This window comes from Megalopta genalis, chromosome 17 (genome assembly GCF_051020955.1).
Source record: "Megalopta genalis isolate 19385.01 chromosome 17, iyMegGena1_principal, whole genome shotgun sequence".
Lineage (NCBI taxonomy): Eukaryota > Metazoa > Arthropoda > Insecta > Hymenoptera > Halictidae > Megalopta > Megalopta genalis.
Genome location: NC_135029.1, coordinates 2,941,715 through 2,953,578, shown reverse-complemented (window position 1 = coordinate 2,953,578; position 11,864 = coordinate 2,941,715). Strand labels below are relative to the sequence as shown.

The 11,864-nt window shown below is 28.7% G+C and overlaps 2 protein-coding genes across 5 annotated transcripts; both read left to right on the top strand.

The window, feature by feature from the left end:
* The first annotated feature begins 44 nt into the window (after nucleotides 1–44).
* On the top strand, nucleotides 45–1,450 carry Dtd (D-aminoacyl-tRNA deacylase). Of its 4 annotated transcripts, none has more exons than XM_076527189.1 (4): nucleotides 50–241; nucleotides 641–731; nucleotides 824–1,059; nucleotides 1,208–1,450. In XM_076527189.1, the coding sequence occupies exons 1-4, from the start codon at nucleotides 199–201 to the stop codon at nucleotides 1,318–1,320; spliced, it is 483 nt and encodes a 160-aa protein (XP_076383304.1). In that variant the 5' UTR covers nucleotides 50–198; the 3' UTR covers nucleotides 1,321–1,450. The 4 variants fall into 4 exon arrangements, with proteins under 4 accessions (XP_033330573.1, XP_076383304.1, XP_076383305.1 ...); XM_076527190.1 differs by having other exon boundaries at nucleotides 57–241; nucleotides 622–731; XM_076527191.1 differs by lacking the exon at nucleotides 641–731 and having other exon boundaries at nucleotides 57–241.
* GCC88 (GRIP and coiled-coil domain containing 88 kDa) lies at nucleotides 255–5,755 on the top strand. Its single transcript, XM_076527185.1, has 11 exons — nucleotides 255–361; nucleotides 2,180–2,255; nucleotides 2,501–2,590; nucleotides 2,670–2,746; nucleotides 2,823–2,987; nucleotides 3,049–3,194; nucleotides 3,305–3,539; nucleotides 3,615–3,927; nucleotides 3,999–4,297; nucleotides 4,383–4,843; nucleotides 4,941–5,755. Exons 3-11 carry the CDS (start codon nucleotides 2,533–2,535, stop codon nucleotides 5,107–5,109), a joined length of 1,923 nt encoding a protein of 640 aa, XP_076383300.1. The 5' UTR covers nucleotides 255–361; nucleotides 2,180–2,255; nucleotides 2,501–2,532; the 3' UTR covers nucleotides 5,110–5,755.
* The last annotated feature ends 6,109 nt before the right edge of the window (nucleotides 5,756–11,864 follow it).

Sequence of the window (11,864 nt, the reverse complement as noted above, 5' to 3'; positions counted from 1 at the left end):
ATACACGGAAATAAGCTTTCTGAGTGTATGTAGCGACTAGTGACTCTCCTATTGGTTCGTTTGTCGAGTATTACTAGCGGATGTAGACATAGCGTATTTTATTTAAAAACGAATATTTACACATAAAAAATTAGTTCACAGCGTTACGCTGACAATTACAATCGTTCCCGCGATATAAGGGGCGACGTCACTTTCAATATGAAAGCTGTAATTCAACGAGTGACAAAAGCTAGTGTATCAGGTAATGATTAGGTTATGCATGTTTTATTTTATTAACTAAATTATCATCCATTAAAAAATAAGTAAAGATCAGAAGAAAATTAAATGTTACTGCCTTCGAAAAATAGAAGAATATTTTACAGTATGTAGTATTTTCTATAAATTATCATGACAATAAGTACTTTCGCTTTTCTAATTTCTAAAGTATTTTAAACAATACTGTAATAGGGAACAAAAACTTATGTAAAATATTTTGTATAATTTATTTTTTTAGTCTGATTTTTTATGCGGCGTGAGTAAAATCAGAATATATTTGTTTGAAAACATCTGCTTACATTCGTAATTTAAAAAAATACCTGCTTATACAGTAACAATAATATATCTTATACAGCGTTAATATAGTTACAGCATAATTTTTCAGTTAATGGTGAAATTGTTAATAGCATTGGAAATGGTCTCTGCATCTTAATTGGTATAAAAAGAGATGACACATTGGAGGATATAAAATATATGTAATATATGACATTACCTTATATCGTAGTAATCATATGTTATAAGGTGTAGTTATATCTAATGAAATAAAAAAAATTGTTATTTGTCTTAGAGTAAAAAAAATATTGAATACTAAAATCTTTGATGACAATAATGATAAAAGATGGGGTGCCAATGTTATGGATAAACAATACGAAATATTATGTATTAGTCAATTTACGCTATACCATAATCTAAAGGGAAATAGATTAGATTTCCACAGGGCTATGCCTGCACAAGAGTCAGAACCGTTTTACAACAATTTTCTTGCTGAACTTGGTAAAAATTATAAACCAGAATTAGTCAAAGGTAATAATCATCTAATAGAAATAGATAATTCCTTACAACAATATTGCATCATAATGTTATATCATTATATTGCAGTATAATTGAAAAGCATTGTTAACTATTTGTCTTTTGAAAGTAATATGTTTGTTCATTTAATTACTTTCTGCAGATGGTAAATTTGGAGCAATGATGGAAGTTAATATACAAAACAGTGGACCTGTAACTATAGAAGTAGAATCTCCAATAAAATCTAATGAATTAAATCAGTTAAATGACGTCTAATGATTTTTAATAAAATTTCAAATACAAGAAAACTAACAAATCGTGTAATTGATTATTATATTATGAATGTTTAACATTCTGCCATTTATAATATTTAAAACTTTTTCAAATAAACATGTTTATAATAGTATTGTATGAAATATTTTATTGCATGACAAACTTTTATGTTTGATTTATTATTCTGCTGTATTATTTTATATATTATTTTATATAAGTAAAAATCGTAACTTATTAATATGCTTCTGATTAAAATAATACTTTGTTTTAACATTTAATCAGCTAAAGGAACACAAATCTTTTGTTCCAATTAAAATTGTATTATGAAATAAATATGGAGATCGTAAGTAACTTTTTATAACAATGTTGATGTATAGTGTATCTTTCATAGAAAAATATGTTTACTTGTGTGTAGAAGACATTCATAGAACATTATTAATAAGTTTAGAGATAAATCCTCAATAAACAAGGGCTTGTGTAAGAATTTAAGGTATAACATATTTTGATTAAAACGATACATATTCAAATATATTTCTACAGTTATAAAAGAAGAGCTAAATTCAGTTAAAAGAAAATTCAAAATGATATTAAAGCTGTGGTCTATCTATAGATGTAATAAGTGTAATTATAAAATTGTTATCTAGGATCTTGATATTTTAGGCATTGGAAAGAAAGACATTAATCACTTGCCATATACTAACAAGTCAGACTTGTAATGCAAGTTTTTAATTAGAATCTACCAAACATATGTGTTATTCACTTCTTTTAAATCAGAATGAAATTCTGTTTTCTTTGTTATGAATATTTAGTTACTAAAGTAAATTAAGTTATTCAGTAAATTCATATTTTCTTTGTCTTTTAGGAAATTATTAACAACAACAAAATTCTGATTATTGAAGCTGTAAACAAACACAATTTAAGATACTAACTATTAACAGGTAACATTCTAATAGATTTTATGGACAATACTTAATATATCTATCAAAAATAGTGTGCGAATTTCTGGATTATAATTTGTCAAAATTTAAATTATTATTTACCACGAAATTGTTACTATGCAAATGTTGCATTATTTTTTAAAAAATGTTTTCTATATTTTTGTTGAATGTTATATTTTAGATAATTTAATAAAACGAGTTTTAAACGTATGATATTTTAAACAATAAAATTAATTTTTTCTTAGGACATTTTTAATTTATAATTTATTGGGACATAATGGAAGATATTAACAAAGAGAAAGTAATTGGAGTAACATCTGCAGGAAATGGAGAAGGTATGTTATCTATCAATCAGTAAAAGTCTTCCAAATTATTCATTTAAAAATGTAAATATATCAAATGTCTTTCCTGAAGAAGAAAGTGCTGAAAATGCGGAATCACAGAAATCTATAGCTCCACATATAACAGATAATAAGTCATCTAATTTGCAAGTAATAATATATAACATTTTATCATTTCAATAATTTGTTTGATATTAACATGTTTGATATTAAGAAAATGTTTCAGTCACGAGAAATTCAGACAGATACTGTAGAGACAGAAACAGTAGAAGAATTAAAAAATCAGTTAGAAACTTTAATGAATTCTTTAGCTACTCTTTCATCAGAGAAATCTAAAATGGAAGCAAATTTTCAAATGGATAAGAAACAATTGAGAAGCGAGAAAGATGAAGTAAGTTTACAATGTCCTTTACTATCTATTGAACATCTGTAATGAGTAAGCATCTTTGCAGTGTGAGAAAATAATCAAAGATTTGAAAGAAAAATTAAGAAAAGCACAAACTTCAAATTATTCAGAAGTTGAACATATAAAATGTAAATTAATTATGGAACGTCATGAAAAGGAAAAAGAACAAGCAGATCACGCTAAAATGTTAAAGTATGTGATACATATATAGAAAAAGTAAATATACAAAAAGATACAACTTTAAAAAATATCTTTCTTCAAAAAGAGATCTTTGAACTAGTACTACCTCCTTTTCTCTTTAGGGAACTTCAAAAGTTATTGTATGACGAGCGTCGATACAAAGAACAGTTGGAAGCGCAATTAAAAAGTCAATTTGCAAACAAAACCCAATGTAAAATACTAGAAGCTGAATTGGAAATTATGAGAAATAAGCTCAAACAGGCTGAAGAAGCAGCTAAAGAAACGCCACCAATTTTATTGTCACTTCAATCTGAAATGGCTCTTATGAAGAAACAACATCTAAATGCGATACATGAAGTAATTTATAAAGATCTTAAATTTTGCACATGTTTCTTTTTTGGAAATGAATTAAGTTATTAGTTCATTGTTTAGGAGCAAAAACGAGCTACTGCTGCAGAACAACGAGCCAGAGTATTAGCAATGACTCATGAAACCAGAGTAACAGGCTTAGAAGCAAGATTGGCTGAACTTTCTGAAATCGTTGGAGGATATGATAAACTCAGACAGCAAGATCAACAAGCTATTCAAAAGTTAAAAGACCGATTAATTAGTTTACAAGATTGTGAACGCAATGATTGTCTTTCTATTAACAATGAACCTGATGATATCATATCTAAAATAAAAAGCTTATATACCAAACTGCTAGATTTGGATAACAAAAAGAGTGAATCAGTACATGTTAAATGTGAGTACATGTTAAATCTAAAAATAGGTATTATTAAATTAAAAGATCTAATGTACACATCATATTTTTAGCATTACTAAATAGTTTAGGTTTATATGACAAACAACAGATTCACGATTATAAAGAAAAATATGAAATCCTGCTACAAGAATTTGATGATTATAAACAGGATATATCTAAATACAATGCTTCAAATATGTCTCACAATATTCAAACTCAAAATATGATGACACACGACAAAAATAATAGAACACAGTTACATATTTTGAAAGCACACAGCAGCAATTTAGAAGAAAGAGTACGTATATTAAACAACGAGCTTATGAATAAAGAAACGGAATTACAACTGAAGTTAGATCAACAACAAAAGGTAAATTTTCGTCATGTCTCTGATATATGCTTCAAATTATTGTTTCTACGTGTATAAAATAACATTAAGAAAGTTGTTATTGCAGTATATTCAAGAAGAACGAGCAAAATTGGAACACATGTTTTTGCAAAAAGACAACGAATATCGCAATAAAATATCTTCGTTGGAACAACAATTATTACGCCAACGAGAACGTTCAATGGCGTTAATCGAGGAAAAGGATAAAGAAATTTTAACTTTGAAAACATCATTTCATGCGTTACTACCAAAAAAAGAAAATCCTTTTATAGAAAGCAAAGTAGATATGCCAAAATATGAAGTTCAAGGAGAAACTGCATCTGATTTAGTAACAGGATTATTAACAAATGATAGCCCTCCAATATTACATTATAGTCAGGAATTAGCAAGGAAAGAAGTGCAAGTCTCGGCTTCTAGGAAAAAGGTTCTAGAATTGGAAGCTAGTCTGAGGGAAAAGCAAAGGGAAATGGTTCATACGAAAGAGAAACAAAAAGAGGAGATGAAAGCTTTGCAAGCTCAGATTGCTAGGTAAATTCTAAATTATTTTGCAAAATTAATCGCCTTCATTATAATGTTTCGAAAGTTACAGCAAATAATACATACAAATATTTTTCCACTGTTTTAGACTTGAAGCTTGCAAATCCAGAGAAGGCGCCAATCTCGAATATTTGAAGAATGTTTTTATAAATTATCTGACTACCAATGATATTTCTAGCAAACGGCATATGTTGAATGCTATTTCTACAGTATTACGCTTTACTGCAGAAGAATTAAGTAAAGTTAAACCTTCATAACATGTCAAAATATATTCTGATTGGTGAAATCACTTGAAATTGATTGAAGATCAATTGTATTCTTGATACTATCTTAAATAGTTGGTAATGCTTGTAATTAATAACACTGTGTGAATTGAAATTTTGTTTAATAATTTTTAACGAAAAGTAATATTTTAAAAAATGGTTATATATTTAATTTAGAAATAATTTATTTAGTTTAAAGAGAGAATAGTGCAATTGCAAAATATATATTTTCTATATTGTATATGTAAATTTATTATATGCTTTGTTACACCATATAACAAAATAATCTAAAAATTTCAACTAAGACTTAGAATTGAATGATTTTTATTAATACATGTAAATATATATTATATCTTCTATTTTTCTGTACCGTAAAAATGATAGTAATGATAGAATTCATAGATTGAAGTATTATGTAAAAGAAATATCGGATCTGTAACTGCAATTAAATATCAATTTTGTGGCCAATTTATGTAATCTATAATTGTAAAAATATATAAATTTGCAAATGTGGAACAACATAGGAAGAACGATGTTCTTTGTGATATACAGACACATACATACACATAATTTGCTGTATTCGCCCTCTTTCTCTTGTACATAAAGCAACGAGAATAAAGTAAGCTGTTTCTATGTATAATATGCAATATTCATTTAATATATTGTTTTTAGTAATAAAGATATTATATTTTACCCCACTTTTGTATAGGTAAACTTAAATGCTTCACGTCACCGTTGTGTAAATGACATTTGATTAAAACAGTGAACATTCTTTTTACTGTTGTTTATTGATTTTTATAATAGTTGCAATTGCACAACGTATTCTAAATTGTAATTACTGACTTTTCTTGTAATATAATTATATGAGTCGATCTACGTAAATCAAATCAAATCTTTCAATAGGAAACGTGGGGACGTGAAAGAACGTGCAAAACTGATATAATTCAATACAATTATTAAACATATTACTGAATTCATTTGATGAGTGCAAATATTTTTTCAAAACGTAGTCAGAACAGAGGATGGGCGTACTATAAGCTTCGCTTAGTTAGATGAAAATTATTATATAATTTCCTGTCTAACAATAAGTATTCTTTCATTATAATTCAGTCTATAAGTTTGCCACACTATACTGGTTTCGACAGTATCGAAATATTCACATCAATATTAACTTTGGAGACCCAGCACTCTCTCTTTTTATTTCAAACCAATGTAGCTCGAAAGTTCGAAATATATATAAGAAGAATCTATACACATCATATCCATGTATTTTGTTGTATTTATTTATATTACGTGCATTATGTATAAAAAAGAATGCCTGAACATTTAACAAAATTTAAATATCTTCCGACAAAAAACCAAAAAACTCATTGATAACGTCTCTCCTCCAACAAACATGAAAATCGATTGTATACATTTATGTTTATAATAAATGTGTACGTTCTGCATATCTGCCTGTTTCCGCGAACGTTTGTTTTCCTATTCTCGAAGCAATTAACCGAATTACTTACAGATTCAGATTCCACACTTCTCTGAAACAACATTATATTCTCAGCACCGTGATAATAAAATATAAATAATACAATCAAACAATCAGTAGCTTGCTTCAATTTTACAATGTGTCTCGTTAAATACCATTTTCGACATTCTTCGAAGAAGCAGTCTCGCCCCCTGCGTTATGCTTACAATCTGGAAGATTATAACAATAGTTAATCGTTGCCTGTCCTTCCATATTACTATTACAAATATCCTCGAACTGTGCTGTTACAACAGTTCGATGGTTGTTTGCAGAATTCAGAACGTCGGCGATTGTCAACACAGATTACAACATTTTATTTGATAACTCTTGTTCATTATTTTATAATTAGACATCAGTATATAATATATATGCCATTCTTTAATTATGCTTCATGAAGAATATTTCTTATGAATAATATTTTATATTTATCTGCTTTCTGGAAATTCGTAATTGATAATCTGCTAAGATTTTTCTTGTTCTTTTCTTGTGCAACCTTACATACAATAGTGGTTAATGGTAATAATATTAATGTACAGAGGCCCTTAAGTAACGTTTTCCCCGAGAACAATGCATTTCCGTGTGTATGTTCGAATAACATGTCTTTGTGCACTACGCTGAAAATATCTCAGCGCGTCTCCGATATACATTAAATTCACTTTAGAAGAGAGAACAAGAACTCTCAGAGCTGTACGAATAACCGAAATTGTCAAAGTGAACGTTTCTTGCCAGGTGAGACTATCCACACATCATTCTGAGATCACCCACTTTTGGATACATTTTCGAATTATTCAAAATCCTGACAATGATTGTATTCGCAACATATTTGATAATTTGTAACGTAAAATGATGAAACTGATATTAAAAACAAACGTGGAATTAAAAATAATTAGATACAGTAACGTTTCAAGTGAAGTTTACCAATTATTTTTTTATCGTTTTTGCGTTGTTGTTGCGAATGTTTAAAAAGTCATGCTCCTAATTGTTCTATTACGAAAATCAATGTGGTGATGTAATAGCAGAAATGTGGTAGTGAATAATGAACTTCGATCAAAACAGCTAATACATTACAGTGACTATGTGTATGGATTTTCATTTTTTACAGCTGGTACTAGCATAATCTCATCGTTCGAATTTATAGAAATAATATTAACAATTATAAATTAGGAGAGTTTTAATTCGTAGTGAAAGTATAACAAGATATCGCAGTCACATCAGTACATATCTAGTTATGTCAAGTTATAGTTTATCCAAAAATGTAAATATTCCGTCAGCGACTGTGAATGTTTTAATTATGATTACTTACTTGTTAGACCGCATCCTTATTTGAAACCCATCCTACGTGCACTTAAAGTAACGTCTTTGAACTAATTAATCGACGCAACAGAAAAGGATATGGGACGAAGATTTTAACAGAAAGTCGAATAAACCATATGAAGAATTTAATTCTTATTTTTCCGGGAAACTTACCTCTGGTCCATTTCAGCCGAAATGTAATCTATTTTATGAGCAAACTACAACAAGCCTCGAATCACCAATAGAGCCCAATCGAATTCAATTTTAATTAATGTAAACTCACACTCTTTCATTTATTATTCTTAAACAATGCAAATATTTTTTAGAGTTTCGGGGTTTCCATAAGAGCGAATATCGGAGTTAACTTAAACTCTTTGTTAAGGGTATTCGGACCTTCGATTAATAAAAGTTATGAACTAATTAGTGTTCCGAAAAATATTTAACTTGCAAGATATCAAATATATTTAAATATGCGATATTATTTGCAAACTAATTGGAAAAATTCATAATCCAATTCGGCGAGATTAAAAAGTAAATATTCACGTTGGTTTATGAAGTCTCGTTACGACTTACAACTTTAATTATAATTTATCTTTCAAAATTGAAATTTGCAATATTTAAAGATGAAGGGACAAATGATACTTTAACATAATTTTAAAACATGAGAATTGGGACGAACCTGTTCTCCTTGTCTCGTCCTCAAGATTGAAAGTTATTTTTACTATCTCGGAATGAATGTCAACAGACACAAAAAACTAGTAACAAGATTTCTTTAAATAACTACCTCGAATATAAATTTCATATCGATTTTCTGATAAATGTCTCCATTGTATCGTTTAGCTCTGCGGGTTTTTTCTTTCGACAGTCCTCGATGATCGATCGTGTGATATACTTAAATGTTTTGTTAGAAGACAGCTCACATTTTCTTCGCAAATTTTACGCAGTCACACAAAATGAAAATGAACAGTTCATAAATTACGGGTGCCATAATTTTTCATCCGTTAAATTGGAGCCTCGAATGTCCGAGTGGTGTTTGTTTTCGACTAGTGAATAAATCTTACGTGGCAAGATATTTTCCAAATCTCAATGATTATGTCGGATACCATTCGCCAAGAAATTTTCGGTTATTCGGGCAATTCTGTTCGTCGAAGCATCATCCCCTTCGTATCGAGAAGCTTCTTGTCAACTGTGACGACGGACTTCTTCCCGATTGATCAGCAAATGTTTTCTTTTTATTATAATCTTAATACAAACGCTAACACAATACTTTATTTATAACAGTAATACTATACCTATTATAATATTTATAATTCTATAAATATTATACCATTGGTATACATTATCTTACAACTTGTATTAAAATTATAATAAATCTGAATTTGACACTGAGTTCATCACAATGAAACGGCGTCTCGTGTTAAATAGACCTATCCGATGGATATTCTGTGTGTGTCTTATCGCTAAGATTTATTTCTCTCGTGTATGCGTATACGAAGCCCCTAAAAAGCGAATAGAATCGTCTGTCAATCCATCGTCTGCCGGACCGTGTACAAAGAAACGAATGATCGTCGAAACACGACGTCTTACTGGACTACAATGGCGTTCAGCTGAGAACGTCGACGTGTATACTTTGTTCTCTGTTTCTTCTCAAAGACAAATACAGCCATGGACTTTTGTTAGAAATATTATATACGTACAAATAGTAACCCCTTGCGATTCTATTCGGCTATACCGTCGCTCGAAATTATACAGTGAAACGTTACAAAATTATTTACTATAGAGAATGTACAGTGTACGAGTAACGTTACGCGTCACGTTATTGTTTCAACGTTATTGTTTATTACAGTAGCTGCCTCCGCAGAGCACTCTAATGATTCTCGCCTTTTTTCTACCCAACTTGTGATTCGGGAGACAAGGGTAGTAGCGTCTCCGTCGAATTATACAATTTACCGCAAAGGGTTGCAAATTTAAGGTTTATAACACTGGAAAGTAAGATTCGCTTTTAGCGCTTTATACGAAGGAAATCGAGTTCGTTGAGAAGCTTCGATGAACGAATGTTTAACACATCTGTCGGAAACATTGGAGTGGACGCTGTGTGACATTGCACGATTCTAACGAATAAATATAATCATAATAAAAGACAAGAATTTGGATCTTTTCGTTACACGTCGAATTTTCTTTAGAATAAGATGAAATCGTAAATTCAAGAATCGTTTAAGCGTTATTGCAACTGCTACACAAAGATCCGAGGTATCTGTTAGAATATCAAGAAATTATAAAACAGCTATAACAATTTGGACGTTCTTCTGAGTTACAGATTAGATATGGTAACAGGGAGAAAGATCTACCTTTTCCCTTTTCAATTTATTGTAAAAGATGCCTGCAATTCCACAAGCAATTATCGATCAATTTAAATTGATAATAAAAATAATGATAACTGATAATTAATTATCAGTTTTTCGATGAACCTTTTTTATTAGAGATAATATTGTAATGTACCACATATCTAATCTGCATACGATATCACTTTGGCTAAAAGTATACCAACTTACATTAATATTCATTAACAAAGAACGGAGAAACGCAAATCACATTAACATGAAAATACTGGTTGCGACGTGTCGTTTATAAAAATAAGTCTCACCTTTAACACTTCGTAGGTAGTGCTTAATAAAGGCGAAGAGCGATGCAAGGTTTACTAAATCAACAAATAAATATACGAGAAGACGGTTAAAATTAGTAGAATTCTAAATTGCTTGGACATTTTTGTGTTATTAGACTTTATATGCATGCACACACCTCCTCGAAATGGATATGTATTTTTTTCATAGACATCGACACAAAATTTCGTTTCTTTCTCGCCCATGTCGCGAAGCAAGGCGTGTGCGCCCGTTGCACATGTCACAGTGCTATCGAGGCAACACGGTACTACCCCTACTTTATTAATGCCTTCATCACGTGGAACTTTAAAAATGTAACGCATTTGTAAGTCAGAACGGCCGCAGCAGCAATTTGGTCCAACAACTGGTTCTCGTGTAAGGGCGTCGGAGTTAAAATCTGCCAATCACGACCAACCGTCTGCACATCACCGCATATTTACAATCCACGTATCGGTAACACGTAATATATCATGTACAAAAATCAGTGCATTCAATGAACAGATCTATTGGAGAGCCAATACAAATCGAAACGTTGTCTAAGACGGACCGATCGATGTCCTATGTGAAAGAAAAATCTGTTCGCTCATTTCTATGAGCGATCCAATTTCAATTATATTTCCAATTATATATAAATATAATATAATTCCAATTATATATAAATATAATATAATTCTAATTATATATAAATATAATATAATTCCAATTATATATATAAATATAATATAATTCCAATTATATATAAATATAATATAATTCCAATTATATATAAATATAATATAATTCCAATTATATATATAAATATAATATAATTCCAATTATATATAAATATAATATAATTCCAATTATATATAAATATAATATAATTCCAATTATATATATAAATATAATATAATTCCAATTATATATAAATATAATATATTTCCAATTATATATAAATATAATATAATTCCAATTATATATAAATATAATATAATTCCAATTATATATAAATATAATATAATTCCAATTATATATAAATATAATATAATTCCAATTATATATATAAATATAATATAATTCCAATTATATATAAATATAATATAATTCCAATTATATATATAAATATAATATAATTCCAATTATATATATAAATATAATATAATTCCAATTATATATATAAATATAATATAATTCCAATTATATATAAATATAATATAATTCCAATTATATATATAAATATAATATAATTCCAATTATATATAAATATAATATAATTCCAATTATATATAAATATAATA

Coding starts and splice junctions, on each gene's coding strand:
- Dtd (XM_076527189.1), top strand. CDS start 199: ATGAAAGCTGTAATTCAACGAGTGACAAAAGCTAGTGTATCAG. Junction 732..823: donor TTGGAGGATATAAAATATAT/GTAATATATGAC, acceptor TATTTGTCTTAG/AGTAAAAAAAATATTGAATA. Junction 1,060..1,207: donor TAAACCAGAATTAGTCAAAG/GTAATAATCATC, acceptor TACTTTCTGCAG/ATGGTAAATTTGGAGCAATG.
- GCC88 (XM_076527185.1), top strand. CDS start 2,533: ATGGAAGATATTAACAAAGAGAAAGTAATTGGAGTAACATCTGCAGGA. Junction 2,988..3,048: donor TGAGAAGCGAGAAAGATGAA/GTAAGTTTACAA, acceptor GCATCTTTGCAG/TGTGAGAAAATAATCAAAGA. Junction 3,195..3,304: donor GATCACGCTAAAATGTTAAA/GTATGTGATACA, acceptor TTTTCTCTTTAG/GGAACTTCAAAAGTTATTGT.